This window comes from Rana temporaria, chromosome 11 (assembly GCF_905171775.1).
Source record: "Rana temporaria chromosome 11, aRanTem1.1, whole genome shotgun sequence".
NCBI lineage: Eukaryota > Metazoa > Chordata > Amphibia > Anura > Ranidae > Rana > Rana temporaria.
Window position 1 is genome coordinate 106,302,805 of NC_053499.1, and position 21,116 is coordinate 106,323,920.

General features: G+C 45.3%; 1 protein-coding gene across 1 annotated transcript in view; it reads right to left on the reverse strand.

Moving 5' to 3' along the window:
* The window catches only part of RCE1 (Ras converting CAAX endopeptidase 1), a 181,139-nt gene that overhangs the window by 149,853 nt on the left and 10,170 nt on the right, over positions 1-21,116 (reverse strand). The window contains exons 3-5 of the mRNA XM_040328796.1: positions 8,804-8,887; positions 8,634-8,712; positions 8,326-8,493 (exon numbers count right to left, since the gene is read on the reverse strand). Coding sequence (XP_040184730.1) covers positions 8,326-8,493; positions 8,634-8,712; positions 8,804-8,887 — 331 coding nt within the window. The remainder of the gene's footprint in view (positions 1-8,325; positions 8,494-8,633; positions 8,713-8,803; positions 8,888-21,116) is intronic.

Here is a 21,116-nt window from a genome sequence, read left to right on the forward strand (position 1 = left end):
CAGAGTCCACTACTTCCAACTGACCTTCTGCCAGATCTCCAGAGGGTAAATCAACCTCTTCTGAGGATGCATGCCCCAAATCGAGGGACTCCTCAGAGGGAGAGGGGGACCTTGTGCGTTTTTCCTTTGAGAGAGAGGATGCAATCAAGGTTTCTAATCTCTGCTCCAGACCCCCCATAGCTGAGGCCAGAGCCTCCTGTGTCACAAAAACTGGAGCAGGTGGGACAAGGGCAGAACAGGCATCTGACAGCCCTGATGGTTCACCCTGGGCCTCCTTCAATTTATCAGGAGAGGAAGCAGCCGCAGGAGCATGCCCGAGATCCTCTGAGCCAGATGGCGATCCCTTTGCTTTTTTGCTTCTAGTCCCTGAGCCTTTAGCCATGATAAAGCTGAGGTACTCACAATAGTTGCAACTACTTGCGAACCTATAGACCAGCACTGACGCTGCTATTTGATGGTTGGCAAGGTGCAGAGCCCACTATGCGCCTTAAGCAGATGTCACTGTCCACCACCAGTACCAAATACTGAAAGAATGTGCACAAGATCTGTGTCCACCGTCAGCCAGAACCAGTTAGGTGGACTGGAGCATATACGGACTAGGTGTAATCACCTGACCTGCTCTGTCCTGTAATCTCAAGTCTCATAGAGAACAGCTGAGATAGACCCCCTGCGCGCATGCGTCACACATGTCGTCACACGCATCTCACGGATCACGCCGCGCACATTCGTGCGCACCGAAGCAGCGTACAAAAAAGTTCATTTGCGCGCGCGCGTGCGCCTAAGACACATCAATGTCGCGCGCGCATGACGCTACGCGCTCATGCATGAGGATGGAACACCGCAGCTCCATGTGAGGACCAGGTAAGCCAAGTGAAGCCAAACATTTTGGACAACTTTTTCTGCTTTTAACCTGCACAGGAGGGGCTAACTACCTGACTAGAGATACCCCTCCTCCCCACAACACACAGGACCATATAGGAGAAGCACAGACAGATAGCTTTAGGCAAACATAATGGCTCAAATAAAGGAAGGTTACTCCTAGGACCAAGTCCTGAAGCACCTTCACTTACCTGATCCAACGCTGCAGGACTCTGCATAAACAGACAGTCCAATCTTCACCCATCACGGAGAGCAGCGTTTATAGACCTTCAGGGACCGGGGTCCATGGACAGGAACACCACACCCCTGGACCCATATCGCACCCTGTCAGTAGACTTTTGGTATTAGGAAATTGACCAAAGTACTGAATAACCAGGATCCAGCTCTCAAAGAGAAGCATTACAGGCCAAACCCCGTTCTTCTTAACCGGGGCCCGGGTACCGTCCACTTTGGCTCAGAAGCACTTTGGACGGATCCGGATTTTATGGAGGCTTTTTACATCCAATATGGATCCCTCCAGTGGAGCTCCTTGGAGCACATGTTCACTCGTGACCAACACCTTAGACACTGGCAAAAAACTGAGGTACTCCCGGTATGGGAGGGGTTATATAGGGGAGGGAACTTCTTGCCTTAAGGGCGTGCCAGTGTCCACACCTGAAGGTACTCTCTATAACCCACATAGTAATTACTATGCTTCTCTGTGTCCCGTGATGTACGATAAAGAAATGCACTAATTACTGTATAAATGTGACTGGCAGTGAAGGGGTTAACACTAGGGGGTGAGGAAGGGGTTAAATGTGTATCCTGGGTGTGTTCTAACTGTGTGGGGGGAGGGGACTGACTGGGGGAGGTGACCGATGCTGTGTCCCTATGTACAAGGGACACAGATCGGTCTCCTCTCTCCCTGACAGGACGTGGAGCTCTGTGTTTACACACAGAGCTCCACGTCCCTGCTGTCACCGCCGATTGCGGGTACCTAGCGGACATCGCGGCCGCCAGGCACACGCATCGGCTCCCGAGCGATGCGCCGGGCTGTGGACGTCTTTCGTCCATAGCGCGTATCCCAAGTGGTTAAATACATTTTGAAGTTGGGGTCATAAATAGGTTTTTTTTTTTTTTAAATGGACGAGATCTAGGACCCAGTGTAGTATTTTGTGTTTTATGTAAATGACTGTATAGATATTTTGTGTAATGTGTATTTTTATGTTGTATGTTGAAATTTGTTATAATAATAAAAGGAAAAAAGTGATTATAAAAAAAAAAAAACTCTTTAGGGGCACCAGACAGGGATGCCCCTTGTCACCTCTACTGTTTGCTTTGGCCATAGAACCGATGGCTGCCCGTATTCGCACCAATGCGGACATCAGTGGCTTTCAGTATGGAGAGCTCCATGAAAAATGTATGCTTTTCGCAGAGGACATGCTTCTTTTGGGAAACACGCCAAAGTCCCTAAGGGAGGCTAGAGAGGTGGTAAGGACGTGTGGCAGATACTCAGGTTTAGTGATTAACTGGACCAAGTCCTCTCTCATACATCTAGATAAGAAATCGGGCCCGCAAGTTACGAACCTACTACACATCCCTGTTTCTACGGAGTTCAGGTACCTGGGCATACAGGTTACCCTAACTTATTAGAGTATAGCACTTTAAATCTGTCCCTCCTATTGAATCACTGCAGAGACCAGGTAAAGATATGGTCTAGACCAGGGATCTTCAAACTACGGCCCTCCAGCTGTTGCGGAACTACACATCCCATGAGGCATTGCAAGGTTCTGACATTCACAGACATGACTAGGCATGATGGGAATTGTAGTTCCTGAACAACTGGAGGGCCATAGTTTGAGGACGCCTGGTCTAGACTGAAACTTTCCCCTGTGGGCAGGATAAACTTGATCAAAATGATCGGAGGGTTCCCGCATCACACCAGTGTGAACCGAGCCTTGGTGGGAGCAGTCAGGTGACATTTGTAGGCTGTATGCTTTAAGGCTCGGTTCACACTGGTACAATGCGGGAACCATGCAAATCCACTGTGGGTTTCCACATCGCACCCGACTTGCACGGCAGTTCACACTGCCATATGCCAACTGCTGGGGAGTGTCATACAATGTTAACGGCACCCCCATTTCAGCTTGCATAGCGCAGTGCAAACGGACAGTTCAGATATGAATTGAATCGTATAGGTGTGAACATCCATGCAATCAGATTCTGGTGTGGACCATAAAAAGGGTCCTGTGCGTGTTTGGTCTGATTGCGGTGCGATATCAGCTATACTATCTGTATGGCTGATATCGCACTGCACGGACATTGCATGCGATTTTTAGTGCAGTGCGGGGGGATTAACAGCGCACTAGTGTTAACTGGCCCCAAGCTCATTCAGCCTTACTGGGTGTAAGTATAAAAAGTGAGAAATCCACCCCTCCCCCACATAACACATCCTGGTGATGGAAAGGAATATTGCAACTGTGATCAGGTGACCTCTGACACACACTGCACTATAACAATCATCAGATCCCTCGAGCTTCTCCCCTGCCCAGCTCTGACTAAATACATCTTCCCTAAATCACTTGTCTGTGTATATTCTGCTGGCTGCGTTTTCACTGCACCATACATTTCCTCATCACCCTGAACTGTGGATCACACCCCATGATGAGAAACATCCAGTCAAAACACAGTAAAGGCAGCCAATCCTGGGAGAGCTGGAGGGGGATGTGAATTGTGAACTTTTTACACAGGATGTGCCGGTCTCAGGCTAGTGCACGATATATGACAACATTTTTGACAACATTTTTCTTTGTTTGTCAAGATTCATCTCACTGAACAATAAAAGAGGATTGCTCAGAGCTGGAATAACTCTGTGCGGCAAGACTGGGCACAGATGATAGGAAATCTTATACTCTAAATTGTGCCAGCAAAAATAAAATAAAACATTTCGGGTTTACATCCACTTTAATAGTTCCCCCTTCTCACCGTCCCTGGATGCGGTGGGGCAAGTCTGCTCTTGCCCCTCCCACTCCATTCCTTCTACTTTGAGTCGTGTATTCTCCTACTGTGCCCTTCTGTGTCCAGAAAAAAAAAAAAAAAGAAAAGAAAAGAAAAGAAGGGAAACCAGCCCCCATCTACTTCCAGGGGTTTTATGATTTATTTCCCCCTCTACCAATATCTCGTACAGGAGGCCACTAATGGCCATGGTGTCTATTCATTTTGTAATATTATATTTTATATAAAAAAGTGGTTGTACCATGTGATTAAATATTAATTGTACATAATTGCATGTAACGGCCCTCATGGTCCCATTTCCCCCCCCAACTCTTTGGATGACAATCAAAAAAAATCCAGACCATAAAAAAATTCTACACCAAGTCCCTCCTCTCCTGTGTTCTCCCTACTCCTTATCCCCTACCCACCTTCCCCTCTCTCCCCTTACCACTTCAATGTGACTTGCCTCACCCTTTCTCTCCTTGTTAGGGGCAGGCATCCCGCTCCACAATGCCAGGGTGGCAAAAAATTGTCAGGGAGACCGAAGAGGGGAGAGAGAGAGAAAACAAAAAGAAGCTCTCTCTGATTCGATGAAGCTCTTGCTTCCCTCAAGGACCATTTTCCCTGTGCCACTGTGTTGCTGATCCTCTGGGATATAGGAATGGACCATGGTAAACCTCTTGTTAGGTGAAGGTTTGTCCTCCACCACCCCAAGCTTTTTTTTACCCTGGCGGGTAACAAGACCCTTGACTCCAGGGACCTTGTGTCTTCGTCCAAGTTTCTTAATAGAAACAGCTGTAACCGGCATTGATGGAATCTTGCCCATGGTACTGCGAGAAAGCACAAGGTCATCAGACCCACTGCTCTTGAAACCCCTCTCAGCAAGACCGACTGATTGGTTTGCAAGGCTGACATTGTTTGCGTCTTTTTTGAGTCCTTCTCCTGCGGGAGAAAAACGTTTTGGTCTACTGAGCAAAAGTCGTACCCTAGATACGTCGCCTTCGGGGCAGAATGAAGGAAGACCTCTCTTTGTTTATTAACCAGCCTAGGGATTGAAGGAAGTCTTGTACTGTCTGGAGATCCACTAATAACTTTGGTATGACTGCCACCACAAGGATGTCGTCCAGGTAAGAAATAATTGTTATCGCCTTTAAACTTAGCGGAGCCAGTGCCTCCCCAAACACTTTTGTAAAAATGTGTGGGTATGAGGACAGACCGAAGGTGAGAGCTTGAAATTGAAAGTGCTGAATCTCTGTTCCCATCTTGACTGCTAGTCTCAAGAATCTTTGGAAGGCTGGGTGGATAGGGATGTGCAGATAAGCATCCCTCAAATCCAAAGTGGCCATGAAGCAGTTTGAGTAAAGCAGGTTTTTGATTGTGAACACGGTCTCCATACGAAAGTGCTTGTATCTGAATGAACGGTTTAAAGACCGAAGGTTCAGGATAAACAGAGACTTTCCTGACAGTTTTCTGCTGACAAATATATGAGAATAAAACCCCTTGCCTGATCTGACTGGGGAACAGGGATCAGGACTTTTCGATCTAACACGTCTCCAATTTGGAGACCCAGAGCCCCCACTTTTTAGCGATCTTGTGGAGGAAAGGTGACCAACAATCGTTTTGTTGGTTGGCAAGAAAAATCCAGCCTGTACCCATTGGTCACTAGGTCCAGGATGAATGGACTTGAGGTGACTGCTGCCCACTGTGGGAGAAAAGCCCTCACTCTTCCTCTCACTGGGAGACATGAGTCACTGTGACTTGGCGGGTTGTTAAGGAGGATTAAACAAGACGCCCCCTCTACCTCTGCCTTTGTGCCCTGTCCAATGTTTTTTGGGCCCATTGTCCTTTTCTCTAGGACCTTGCTGCCTTTGGCCATGAAAAAAACTTTCTGGCTGTCGGCCTTTTCTTATTCTCTGGAAAAGCCTTTTTTCTATCGAATTCCAGTGCCTCCTGCAGACCTGGGCCAAAAAGATGGTCACCTGTTGTAAGAAGCCCACATAGGCGCAAATTTGAGGCAGCATCACCTGACCGGGTTTTAAGCTATAGGCTTCTTCTGACCAAATTCACTAAGAGCGAAGTCCTGGCTGACATTCTTAACGACTCTGCGGAAGAATCAGCTAAAAAAGAGGAGAGGGAAAGATTTCAGAATCTTCAGGTACCTGCCAACAAATGTGTTTGTATTTGTGTCAACCATACTTCCAAATTTGTGACTACACAAGTGGAGGCCAGAGCTGGTTTAAGATTCCAAACAGCTGAATCCCAGGCTCTGTGAAGAAGGATATACCTTCTTTTATCCATCGGGTCCCTAAGCGTGCCCATATCGTCAAACGCTAGGTCCAAGTTTTTTGAAACTTTTGAAAGAGGTGCATCTAACTTAGGATTTTTGTTCCCCGGCTGTGCTCTGTTCCTCATTAAATGAAAACCTTATTTTTAGGTTACCAGAAAAGAAAAGGTTTTCCCACTCCAGTTTGATATTATCAAGAAGGGAACTATGCACTGGAAAAACTCTAGACTTCTTCTTATGCAAGCCTTTGTACATAAGGTCCTGTTTAGACAATTTTACATCCCTCCTCAATCTCAAGTGTTGTATAGATAGCCTTTAAAGTGGATGCTTCCGCAAACCGCACATTTCCTTTTTGGTGGCTGCACTTGGGCCTTGTCCTGAGTCTTGACCTGCAACAGAACAAATGACCCCAATAAATTTCATGCCACATACACTCCATAACACCCTGTGCAGGTGAAAATGAAAATGTGCCCCCTTCACCTAGTCCCTACTGGTTACAAGGGGGAAAACACTCACAGGTTGTGCAAGCATGTACATTATACATCAGGCTTACCTGTGAGGTGGTGGTGTTAGGGCCTGCTTACGCAGCCTGTGCAGGTGTTGCAGAGGAGCCCATCCTGCCCCTATAGTGGTCCACAGCCTCTGCTGGGTTTCACTGATTTTAAATCACCAGCGTCCCTGTTCGTGCCATTTCAGAGACAGGAACCAGTGTCTCCGGCGCCTGCTGATGACGTCACATGCCCCGGAAGTGACCCCGCCAGGTACCTGTGGGCCAGCTTGGAGAGCATATGCTCCGCCCCTTCACATGCGTGGCTTCCTCTCTTCCCTGCACAGTCCAGCCATGCTGTTTGCAGGGAGAGAACAGCAGACTGCCACCATGTGGCTTGCGATCCGGAGCACAGATTTACACCGCGGTGCTGGCATTCCCCATGCACTGAGAAGCAGGGACAGCAGCTACAAACCTACTCCCCTGGTGGATGTGCCGCTCTGGGATAAGAGAAGGTAGAAAAAACACCCCAAAAATGCCATTAGGAGCCATGCTCATGAGACCAAGGGGAATCAGTTCCAGAAAACGTTACCCCCTGTCCGGAGGAAACACTAATACTGACATGGGGCTTGGAGGACCGCCCTTTTATCTGGTGGGGGTAACACGTTTCCTGTTCTGGTGGGAGGAGCCCTAGGTCTCATGGTCTGTCCTGGAAGAGGCTTCGCGAAACACAGCTTAGGGATTGGTTGTACAGAAAGACCTCTTTTTCCTTTAGTATGACAAGCTAATGTATCCTGGCACTGACCAAAGCAATGTGAATTATTACAAATTGAGCATTTTATAAATATTTGAAAACGCCATCTGTATGTTGAATCATTGGCTTTTATGTGAGGGACCATTATTAAAGTATATCCAAAATCAGAGCATTTTTTGTTATGTTTTTGATAGAGTAAAGGAAGGTTTTAGTTGCCTGCGTCCAATCAATGAAATATCCCTTCATTTTCTGACCTGTAGACACAATACAAGGAAAATCTTTCCAAAGTGAGGAAAATCCTCTTTTAGTTGTCCCCACAAGTACCCCTATTGGAGCACTTCCCCTCTACTCCTGTCTGGTGACAACTTATTTGACTTTCTCTCACATTTGACCCCAGGTTACTAAAAAAAAAAAAAAAAAAGAATCTTCCTAGCAGCTTCAGAAACAGCAATACCTAACAGGGGATCTAACCCTTCCTTCCTCTGAAAATAAAAGGTTTTAGCTTTAGCTTCATGTTAACAATTTTTTTACAGTTTGGAATATAGACGCAGGTGAGAATGTATTTGCCTCAAACAAATGGGCCATTTTTACCCAAATCCAGGATAGCTACACAAAAGGTAGTTTTGCACAAACAATGAATGTTTGTTAGAAGAAAAAACATTTTACCCAACTATGATAAGAAAAACTGCAGAAAAACTAAGAGGCTCTGGCAAAGAAACACTTATTGGCCCCAGCGGTGTGCATCATATGAAATAATGTTCTCTTATAGAAAGAAACTGAATGATTCTTTAAAAAAAAAAAAATAGATAAAATACAAAAATGCTTTTCAGAAAAAAAAAAAGCTATCCATTTGACACTTACAGTTTACTTTCAAAGTTATCAGCCTAGTCCACATATTCAAGACTGAAATAAAGACAAAGTTGTTCATAGATATTGTGCTATACTCACCAATGCCAAAGAATAATGGACATGTAAAGATAGCTGTCCCAGGGCTAGTACATGGTACCAACATAGGAAGCATGCAGGCCCTGAAGACCAACTCCTCTGTTAGTGGGGCAATCACCTGGTTACGTAGCCACCGCATGTCAGTTATGCAGAGCATCCAGAACCTAGGATCTGCATTACCAAATAAAAACAAGATACAACTTCAATAAGTATTACAGAGCATCTAGATCAAGCAAAATGCATTACAAATTTTTCTCAAAACACAGATTTTCTGCCAATACTGCAAACTGTAATTATTGGAAACCACTTACCAAAAGCTACTTTCAAGCCATCAAGGAAGTCCCATGGACAATCCATAGAGAGCTGGACAAGAGGACCAAGGAACAATATCTGTATATGAGGGCAACATTTTTTTTTTAATGTTAATATAGGCTTTTGGCTGGCCTGAAATGGGAAATTTTGATTGCTGTATTGTACTTACCATGGTCAATAACAGAGGTAAAACTGTAGCTGTAAGAATGCTTTCAAGACGGAAACCCATAAGGGAAAGGAAAGCTGCATCTGTCTGGAGATATTAATAATATTTGTGAAAACAATTTATTTATTACAGGTACTTATATAGTGCTTTCAATTTTTACACAGCACTTTATATATACACACTCACTGCCCACTTTATTATTAGGTACACCTTGCTAGAACCAGGATGGACCCACTTTTGCCTTGAGAGCTCCCTTAATTCTTCATGGCATAGATTCAACAAAAGTGTTGAAAATATTCCTCAGAGATTTTGGTCTATATTGACATGATAGCATCACACAGTTTCTGCAGACTGGTCACCTGTACATCCAGGATGCAAATTTCCCGTTCCAACACATACTAAAGGTGCTCTATTGGATTGGGATATGGTAACTGTAGAGGCCATTGAAGTACAGTGAACTCATTGTCATGTTCAAGAAACCAGTTTGATATGATTTGAGCTATGATGCATACCTTGGCTATAAGTGGTTATTTGAGTTACTGTTGACTTACTAATCATCTCAAACTAGTCTGCCCATTCTCCACTGACTGCTGACATCAACCAGGCCTTTTTGTCCAAACAACCCCCGCTCACTGGATATTTTCTCTTTTTTGGACCATTCTCTGTAAACCCTAGTGATAGCTGTGTGTGTAAATCCCAGTAAATCAGCGTTTTTTTAAATACTCAGTACCAACCCATCTGGTACCAACAACCATGCCATGTTCAAAGTCACTTAAATCCCCTTTCTTCCCCATGCTAATGCTCAGTTTGAACTTCAGCAAATCTTCACTATGTCTAGATGCCTAAATGCATTGAGTTGTTGCCATGTGATTGGCTGATGAGCAATTTTGTTAACAGAAAATTGAACAGGTGTACCTACAGTAAAGTGGTCGGTGAGTGAATATTGGATAGTTACATTAGTCCCTGCCCTCAAGGAGCTTACAATCCAAGGTCCCTAACTCACATTCATACATACACATACTAGGGCCAATTTAGAAAGAAGCCAATTAACCACTTAAGACCCAGACCAAAATGCAGGTAAAAGACCAGGCCCCTTTTTGCGAATTCGGCACTGCGTCGCTTTAACTGACAATTGCGCGGTCGTGCGACGTGGCTCCCAAACAAAATTGGCGTCCTTTTTTTCCCACAAATAGAGCTTTCTTTTGGTGGTATTTGATCACCTCTGCGGTTTTTATTTTTTGCGCTATAAACAAAAATAGAGCAACAATTTTGAAAAAAAATGCAATATTCTTTACTTTTTGCTATAATAAATATCCCCCAAAAACATATATAAAAAAATATTTTTTCCTCAGTTTAGGCCGATACGTATTCTTCTACCTATTTTTGGTAAAAAAAAAAAAAAAAAAACGCAATAAGCGTTTATCGATTGGTATGCGCAAAATTTATAGTGTTTACAAAATAGGGGATAGTTTTATTGCATTTTTATAAAAAAAAAAATGTTTTACTACTAATGGCGGCGATCAGTGATTTTTTTCGTGACTGCGACATTGTGGCGGACACTTCGGACAATTTTGACACATTTTTGGGACCATTGTCATTGTCACAGCAAAAAATGCATTTACAATGCATTATTGTGAAAATGACAGTTGCAGTTTGGGAGTTAACCACAAGGGGGCGCTGAAGGGGTTATGTGTTCCCTGAAGTGTGTTTACAACTGTAGGGGGGTGTGGCTGTAGGTCTGACGTCATTGATTGTGCGCCCCTATATTAGGGAACACACAATCGATGACAGCGCCACAGTGAAGAACGGGGAAGCCGTGTTTACACAGGGCTCTCCCCGTTCTTCAGCTCCGGGGACCGATCACGGGACTGTAGCGGTGATCGGGTCCGCAAGTCCCATGGCTGAGGTCACGGAGCTTCGGACCGGGTCGCGGGTGCGCGCCCGCGACCCACCGCTGGGCTTTATACAATCACGTACAGGTACGTGATTGTGCCCAGCGGTGCCATTCTGCCGACGTATATCGTCGTTAGGCGATCCTTAAGTGGTTAACCTACCAGCATGTCTTTGGAGTGTGGGAGAAAACCAGAGTAGAGTAACCGGGAGAAGTCCATTCAGAAACAGGGAGAACATGTAAACTCATGCAGGTAGTGCTGGGGTTGGGATTTGAACCGTTGACCCTAGTGTTGATAGGCAGAAGTGATAACCACTTTGCTGCCCTATAATTTCCATGATCCTGAAGTGGACAGTTATGACTAGACTTTACTGCATTTTTCCACCAGCTAGGTGACTTTTTTATTTTCTTTACAAAATGATTTAATTTTATCCCCTAAATCTCCCTTGCAAGAAATAGTAGGGCTACTGTCTCTCTAGTGGTCACAACATTTTAACAACTTCAGCTAGTCCAGATGAGGTGCAACTCCACATTTACATTCTGCAACTGTACCGATAAATACAAGAATATAGCTTGCATTCAAGTATAACCAAACCCAAGAATGTATATGCAATATAATGCAGCTTGCAGTCCCTAGATGTAGTGGCTGTATTGTTTTTTTGCTTTAAAAATGAAAAAACGATTTTCAGAAAATACAGAAAACACCTGTTGATCTTGCAAGAAAGGCTGTGTTCTAGTCCCTTTCTGCAAGCTACACCGAAGAATACCTTCCTTCCTAGCTATATTCTGCAATCTATCATTTGCCCTGCCACCTCCCTCTAATAGACATGAAGAGATTACGGTCAGCCACCCAGGCCTTCTCCCTTGGATAGCCTCGCCAGAGTGACCAGGAGACCGCACAGGGAACTGAATCTTAGCTGCATTGAATCAGTGACCCCAGAGTTAAAGAGAGTTAACCAGTGAGCCACTGCATAAAGTAACTTGTCAAAGGTCAGAAGGAGCTCACATGAGGATAAGATCCTAAGTCTCCAGGAAGACTCCCATGGCTACACTGGTTGTGAGCTACGATTGCCTCACCATCGTTGCCTCTCACCAGCCAGCCTCGTATTTTACCACACAGTGCAATTTTAGCCACACACTCCCCATAACAAAAGCTTCAGGTTTACCTGTGAGGTGCTGTTGCCTGCTGCCTGTGCAGGTGTCGAAGGGGAGTCCATCCCACCCCTTTGGTGGTCCGCAGCCTCTGCTTGGTCTTCACTTTTTGAACACCAGCGCCCCTGAAACATTGCCCAGTGCCCTGTTCCACCAGCAGGGATGTGCAGGTGCACAGAATCTCAGGTCTCCAGCAGGAATGGCTTGAACTCACAGAAGCCAGAGGACTTTCCACCAAGCCAACTGCTCCCTTTGTAGTAAAGCATGCTCATTCTCTTTCTTCAGGATTAGGACTGGTGGAATAATGGCATGAACCCATGAGCCAGCACACCCCCCAGAGCATGTAGCAAACTGCTCCTCTGGCAAGTCTGGATCCTTGTTCACATCATATGGGAGACTGTAACCTCTCCGGCGCTTGCTGGTGTCATACGCCCCAGAAGCGACCCCACTGGATGCTTCCTGTGGGCCAGCTTGGAGCACTATAGCTCCGCCCCCTCGCACGCTGCGACTTCCTATTTCCCCTACACATACCAGCCATGCTGTCGGCAGGGAAAGTACGCCGCCATGCCGCCTATGCGACTGCGTTTATGGGGCCGACATCTGCATGTAACCAACAATAGAAACCTATGAGGGGGGGGGGGGGGACGACAGCGCCTCCTCCTTAGTCTCCACCGAGAACCTGAAAGCGGGCCCCCGAAGCATCCCACAACACAACTATCGGAGAGCTGGGGTGACAACAGAAAAACAGTGTGGCTGCCAGGTAACCTCTCTCCAATGCATCGCACCACCACTAGTTTCCAGAGACCTCTGTCCCCTTCCTGGACATACAGGCTTCAGCCTCCCTGGCTCATAGGTGGCTGTCCTGAAAGACGATATGGGAAAAATGGGCTAACTTTACGGTTTCTTTTTTTAATTCATTAAAGTGTACTTTTTCCCCAAAAATTGCGTAAATACCGTGTGACATAAAATATTGCAACAACCGCCATTTTATTCTCTAGGGTCTAGGATAAAAAATAAAAACAATTATACACACACACATATATATATATATATATATATATATATATATATATTACACACACATATGTATATATAAAATATAATTTTGGGGGGTTCCAAGTGATTTACTAGCAGAAAATACTGGATTTTTACTTGTAAGTAACACGTCAGAAAGGATTTGGTCTTTAAATGGTTAAACTGAGATCTTCTACACACCAGAGTTTATTCCTTTGATAAGTAGAAACATTGTATCTCTGTTTCTTTTATCAGCAATCTTCTCAGACTTTGCAGGCTGCCCAGATAGGAGAGACTCAAGACGCTCCGATGGTGAGACTTCAGGCAACTTGAATTGATTTCTATTACAGAAGTTATTTGCAAGTCGCATTGAAGTCACTCTCTAATTTATTATTTATTATATATATTAAAGTTCTTGTATTAAAAGGGTTGTAAAGGACATTTTTTTTTTTCATAATAAGCATCCTTTACCTGCAGACATTCCTCTTTTCACTTCCTCATTATTTGTTTTTGCTCAGAAGTTGCTCTATTTCTTCTCTGTTCTGTTCACTTCCTGCTTGTCTGATTTTACTGACCACCGTGAAGGGAGGCTTTACTGCAGTGGTCAGTAACGTGCTCACCCCCTCCTGGGAACTACATCTGTGTGGCAGGACGCTCTCTACGTGTTACATACTTCAAGGAGGTGTGAATCACTGGGCATGCCGCAATTCATACTGGGAAATGTAGTTCTTACATGAACGAGCGTTGCAAACAAGGAAGTGAAAGAGAACAGAAACTAGAATGCCGGAGGTGATATAGATGAAGAAATTTATTCATCTATTTACTTGTTTTTTAACAGAATCATTACACTATTCTGTCTGTCTACCTTGCAGACATTAATTTTAGGCAATTTTTTTTTTCCTTTACAACTCCTTTAAGAGAGGTATGGATTTCAGAGAGAGAGATATCATTTTGCCCCTGTATCAGTAAGACCTCATCTGGAATATGCATATCAGTTTTGGGCAGCAGTTCTCAACAAGGATATCGGGGAACTGGATAAAGTGCAGAGAAGGTCAACCAAATTTATAAGAGGCATAAAGGAGCTCAGCTATGAGGAAAGATTGGAGGAACTGAATCTATTCTCTCTTGAGAAGAAGAGATTAAGGGGAACATGTACAAATACATAAGTGGACCATATAGTGAACTTGGTGTTCAGTCATTCACTTTAAGGTCATCACGGAGGACAAGGGGGCACTCTTTACGTCTAGAGGAAAAAAGATTAGTAGGTAGATTCAGTAAGAGTTAGGCCGACTTATCAGTAGATAAGCCGACCTAACTCTCTCTCGGGTTCTCTGTCTCTCGGGTTCTCTGTCTCTCTCAGGTTCTCTGTCTCTCTCTCTCAGGTTCTCTCTCTCTCTCTCTCTCTCTCTCAGGTTCTCTCTCTCTCTCTCTCTCAGGTTCTCTCTCTCTCTCTCTCTCTCTCTCTCGGGTTCTCTCTCTTTCTTGGGTTCTCTCTCGGGTTCTCTCTCTCCATCCAAAATATTGCAATCTAAGATAGGTGCAAGCCGTCGTATCTTAGATATGTTTAAGCGTATCTCTGTTTGAGCATGTTCGCTAGGTACCCGTGATCGGTGGTGACAGCAGGGACGTGGAGCTCTGTGTGTAAACACAGAGCTCCACGTCCTGTCAGGGAGAGAGGAGACCGATCTGTGTCCCTTGTACATAGGGACACAGCATCGGTCACCTCCCCCCACACAGTTAGAACACACATTTAACCCCTTCCTCACCCCCTAGTGTTAACCCCTTCACTGCCAGTCACATTTATACAGTAATTAGTGCATTTTTATAGCACTGATCGCTGTATAAATGTGAATGGTCCCAAAATTGTTTCAAAAGTTTCCTATACGTCCGCCGCAATATCGCAGGCCTGACAAAAAAAAAAAGCAGATCGCCGCCATTACTAGTAAAAAAAAATAAAAAAAAAATCATAAATCTATCCCCTATTTTGTAGGCGCTATAACTTTTGCACAAACCAATCAATATACGCTTATTGCGATTTTTTTTAACAAAAATATGTAGAAGAATACGTATCGGCCTAAACAGAGGGAAATTTTTTTTTTTAAAAATGGGATATTATAACAAAAAGTAAAAAATATTGTGGTTTTTTTTCAAAATTTTCTGTCTTTTTTTGTTTATAGCGCAAAAAATAAAAATCGCAAAGATGATCAAATACCACCAAAAGAAGGCTCTATTTGTGGGAAAAAAATGATAAAAATATCATTTGGGTACAGTGTTGTATGACCGCGCAATTGTCATTCAAAATGCGTCAGCGCTGAAAGCTGAAAATTGGTCGAAGGGGGTTTAAGTGCCCAGTAATGAAGTGGTTAAGGACCTCTACAAAAATATTCCAGAGGAGGCTCTAACTGTAGAACAAAAAGACATCATCAAAAGACTAAATGACATGGTGGAAAAAATTAAGGACTTCCAGAACCCCCTAGACGTACCGATTACACCACAAGAAATTGGGGAGAAAATCCAAAACTGAAAACCAAAAAATCCAGTGGGATGGATGGAATCCTGCCAGAGATGATTAAACACGGCTCCCCAGATGTACACGCTGCAATGTGTAAACTGTTCAATCTGGTCCTGAGTGCTGGTTACTACCCTACAGTATGGAACCAAGGCCTCATAACACCCATCCATAAGAGGGGAGACCAATATGATCCAGCCAACTACAGGGGGATATGTGTCAGCAGCACACTGGGGAAACTATTCAACAGTATCCTCAAACGGATCCTCAACTTCCTGACACAACACAATGTCCTCAGCAGAAGTCAGGCAGGGTTCATGCCAAACCATCGCACTACAGACCACATCTACACCCTGCACACCCTCATCAAGAACCATGTCCACCATACAAAACATGGGAAGATATTCGCCTGCTTTGTGGACTTTAAGAAGGCATTTGACTCAGTGTGGCACCCAGGCCTGTTCCTCAAACTATTGGAGAGTGGAATAGGAGGGAAAACATACAACGTCATCAAGAGTTCATACACTGAGAACAGCTGCAGCGTAAAGGTGAATGGGAAAAGAACCGAACATTTCCGGCAGGCCCAAGGAGTCAGACAGGGCTGCAGCCTAAGTCCAACCCTCTTCAACATCTACATCAATGAACTGGCTGCAGCTGTAGTTTCCCCCCCAGCACCAGGACTGACTCTACATGACACTGAGGTGAAGTTCCTGCTGTATGCGGATGACCTCCTACTTCTGTCACCAACAGAGAAAGGCCTACAAGACAAAACAAACAAAGAGCCCTTCCTTCACAATAAACAACTGCACTGTGGTTGAAACTAACAGCTACACATACCTCGGCCTAGACATTACCCAATCAGGAAGCTTCAAGCCAGCCATAGAGGCACTAAAAGACAAGGCATGCAGAGCCTACTATGCCATCAGGAGACGGCTGTACCACCTAAAACCAAACGTGAGAGTCTGGCTCGGAATATTTGATAGCGTCATCGCCCCTATTCTTCTTTATGGCAGCGAAGTTTGGGGTCCTGTCACCTACCCAGACCAATCCAAATGGGACCCCAGCCCAACAGAAATATTCCATCTGGAATTTTGCAAGCACCTCCTCCAAGTTCATCGGAGCACCTCCAACAGTGCTTGCCGGTCCGAGTTGGGCAGATATCCCTTACTTCTCGCAGTACAGAAGAGGGCGCTATCATACTGGGACCACCTACAAAACAGCAGTCCCAACTCCTACCACCATAAAGCCTTACTGGACAGTAAGAACCAGTCCAAGCCATGTGGCCTACAACAACTTATCAACACCTTGTCTCCCCAAAACTCTCAACAATGGGCCTGTCAAAATCTCAAATAAAAATCATAATTTATAACTCCAAAGAAAAACATGTTGGAGAATGGAGACACGAAATAAAAAACTCCAAAAAACTAACAATTTACCAGTCACTGCAGAGAGACTACAAACTGGCCCCGTACCTGGAGGTGCTACAAGACACCAAAGACAGACAATGAGCCTGTACAGACTGAGCGCCCACAGCCTGGAAATGGAATTAGGACGGCACAGACAGACCTACAAGCCCAGGGAGAGGAGACTGTGCCAGCAATGTGACCATGGGGTCCCGGAGGATGAGGAACACTTCCTGCTACATTGCCCCAAGTACTCATCAGTGAGGGACACTCACTTCCAGAGACTCTCCGCTCTCATCCCGGACTTCAATTCTACAGAAGAGAAGAGGAAACTCCAATTTATACTGGGAGAAGAGGAGCCAATGGTGAAGATAGCTGCCCAATATGTGACAGCGTGTCACAGACTGAGAGGGACATGAGAAACTGAGGACTTTCAGACTTATGTCCATTCCCCTTTATATTACCCCCTTCCCCTTTTCCTATTCAAACTCAACTGCTTTGGCAATGCTAACATGTATTTGGTCCTGCCAATAAAGCTTATTTGAATTTGAGAGAGAGAAAACACAAGACACAGAGAGAGAGAGAGAGAGAGAGAGAGAGAACACGAGACAGAGAGAGAGAGAGAGCGAGACAGAGAGAGAGCGAGACAGAGAGAGAGAGCGCGAGACAGAGAGAGAGAGAGCGCGAGACAGAGAGAGAGCGAGAGAGAGCGAGAGACAGAGAGAGAGAGAGAGAGAGAGAGACAGAGAGAGCACGAGAGAGCGCGAGAGAGAGCGAGACAGAGAGAGAGAGAGCGAGACAGAGAGAGAGAGAGAGAGAGAGAGAGAGAGAGAGAGAGAGAGCGAGAGCGAGACAGAGAGAGAGAGAGAGCGAGACAGAGAGAGAGAGAGAGAGACAGAGAGAGAGAGAGAGAGACAGAGAGAGAGACAGAGACAGAGACAGAGACAGAGAGAGAGAGAGAGAGAGAGAGAGAGAGAGAGAGAGAGAGAGCGCGAGACAGAGAGAGAGAGCGAGACAGAGAACAAGAGAGAGAACGAGAGAGAGAACCCGAAAGAGAGAGAGAGAGAACCCGAAAGAGAGAGAGAGAGAGAACCCGAGAGAGAGAGAACCCGAAAGAGAGAGAGAGAGAGAGAGAGAGAGAGAGAGAACCCGAGAGAGAGAGAGAGAGAACCCGAAAGAGAGAGAACCCGAAAGAGAGAGAGAGAGAACCCGAAAGAGAGAGAGAGAGAACCCGAAAGAGAGAGAGAGAGAGAGAGAGAGAGAGAACCCGAAAGAGAGAGAGAGAGAACCCGAAAGAGAGAGAGAACCCGAAAGAGAGAGAGAACCCGAGACTATCCGAGGCTTTCAATATGGGGACCTACAGGAAAAGTTAATGCTGTATGCGGATGATATTATGCTACTTCTAGGGCAGGGATATTCAATTAGCGGACCTCCAGCTGTTGCAGAACTACAAGTCCCATTAGGCATAGCAAGACTCTGACAGCCAAAAGCATGACACCCAGAGGCAGAGGCATAGCTGGAGGTCCGCTAATTGCAGATCCCTGTTCTAGGGGATAACAAGAGGTGACTGAATGAAGCTATGAGAGTGGTGAAAACCTTTGGTTTTTATTCAGGATTGGTAGTGAATTGGACTAAAGCCTCACTCATGTTTCTTGACATGAACCTGGACCAGCAACTGCCAACGCTTCTTGATATTCCAGTGTCCAAGAAGATTAACCCCTGACCCTTTGGATTATCTTAGGCTAAATCTCACTCCTTTGTTAAATCGCAGTCGCAATCGCAGTCGTTTGGTCCAGATTGAAAATGTCGCCAGTGGGCAGGATCAAGCTTATAAAAATGATTCTCATGCCACAAATTCTTTAATTAATTGTTACACAACTCGCCACTTGTAATCCCATTAAAACAGTTCCGAATCATTAACTCTATGTCTCGCTCCCTTATCTGGCATTCTTCTCTGGCTAGGGTGAGATTGGAAAAACTTTAACAGCCTAAGGAGGCAGGAGGACTAGCACTGCCAAATCCTTGGCTGTACTACTTGGCCTCCCAGCTACAACACATAGCTAGATCACTGAATCCAGCCCCCGACCCGGAATTGAATCTGGTATACTCGACCACTTGACTCATCAAATTCATGATTGGACAGGGGGTAGCTGAGGGGTTGGAAGCTTTGCAAATGGGTGAGTGAGAAACGTATATAGCGCAAAAAATGCGAACTTAATCGCCTCAAGGCGCTGGCGTCCAGAGTTGTACAGGTCTTTCAGAAGAGGTGGGTCTTCAGTTTTTTTCCAAAAAACCCGATGGTTTTCTTCCAAGCGGATGGTCGTGGGTAGAGCATTCCAGAGCCGTGGTCCTTGGACCGAGAATCTGTGTTCTCCCTTAGATTTGTAGCGAGATTTGGGGATTTGGAGAAGGTTTTGGTTGGTTGATCGGAGCACGCGCTGGGTGACGTAGGGTTTTATTTTCTTGCTTAAATATTGAGGAGCTTTACCCTGTGTACATTTGTGGGTGAGGCAGAGAGTCTTGAATGTCACGCGGTCCTGTACGGGCAGCCAGTGGAGGGACCTCAAGGCCGGGGAGATTGGTTCCCACGGCTTTTTACCAGTTACCAGTCTGGCTGCCGTGTTCTGGACGACTTGTAGACGTGTAATCTGGTATTTCAGTAGTCCTAAGTAGAGGGAATTTGCGTAGTCGAGTCGTGAGTTGATGATTGTTCCAACCACTACTGCCGTGTCCTCTTCTGGGATGAAGGGGATGAGTCTACGCAGCATGCGGAGCAGATGACGAGAACCGCTGACGACTGATCCTATTTGTGCATCCATCGTCATGTCTGCGTCAAAGATGACTCCGAGACTTTTGACTTTATTGCTTGGCGCGATGGTTTGTCCGAGGATGGTGGGTGGTGTCCATGTGGTCCTGGAAATGGATTTCCTATTTGCTTGAAGGGTGAGCAGCTCTGTTTTGGATCCGTTAAGTTTGAGGGAGCTTTCAGTCATCCAATTGTCGATCTGTGTGAGGCACTTTCCTAGTTCATGAAATTGGTCTTTTTTGTTGGTGATTCGAAGGTACAGCTGCGTGTCATCCGCATAGGAGTGGTAGCGCAGGTCCTGTTTGCTGATGATTTTGAGGAGCGGGCGGATGTAGATGTTGAAGAGTACAGGTGAGAGGGGTGATCCTTGAGGAACTCTGCATGTAATGGTCCGTGTTTCCGATGTAAAACCTCCAAGTTTCACGGTCTGAGTGCGATTTTCTAGGAAAGATGCGAACCACGGTAGGGCCGAGTCAGAGACTCCTGCTACTTCTTTGAGTCGCGTGAGCAATATGTTGTGGTCTACCGTGTCGAAGGCTGCACTAAGGTCCAGCAGCACTAGGAAACAGGATTCTCCGTCATCTGCTGCTTCGAGAGCGTCGTCCCATATCTTGAGGAGAGCCGTTTCTGTGCCGTGGCCTGAGCGAAAACCTGATTGTAGGGGATCTAGGAGTTTGTGGTCGTCCAGATGGGACTGAAGCTGTTGTACTACTGCTTTCTCCATGATCTTGGTGATGGTGTTCAGGCTTGTTATCGGTCTGCGATGGTTTGGGTCTTTGGGATCGAGGTTGGGTTTCTTTAGGAGGGGTTTTATTATGCCTTGCTTGAGGGTGCTCGGAACACTCCCTTCCCTGAACGATTGGTTTATGATGTGCGTTATGATAGGTGCCAGGATGTCCGTGCATTTTTTCAAGAGTTTTGTAGGGATGATGTCGTTTGGTGATGTGTTGTCTCGAAGGCTTCCGATGATGTTTTTTGTGGTATCGATGGTAATTGGGACCAGCTCGAAATTCGTCGATCGTGGACTATTTATGTTGATTGCTTCTTCTTCTTTATTTTTACGAATAAACTGTACCCCACGTATAACCTAATGCAAAACATTTGGAATAAAGTCAGAACACTACAGCAGGTCACAGGTTTTACTAAATTCAGCCTGTGATACATTTGCCTATATGTCTCAGTTTACTGCTCCCTGCTAGCCAGGTTATTGATGTGCTAATGTTCCCTCACTTTTTTTAAAGGTTAATTGATCTATTGTGTTGTGTGAAGGAGAGCTGGGTTTAAGTGGCTTGGGTTAATTATTCTGATTGCTTCATTGTGGTAATTATCTCTCTATATGCGGGGTCGAGCGGTCTGGTTGATGTATTCAGTACAGCTAGTGCTCAGCGTCATTGATGTCATTGTCTAAAGAAAATGTGTTTCAGCATCGGCCCCGTCGTGTCTACCTACTCATCTGTATGGAAGCCCCAGTGTGAGGGGGCGGAGATTTGTCATTGTAACAGTTTTGGAAATGACATATAAGCTGTGTGATATAACATTAA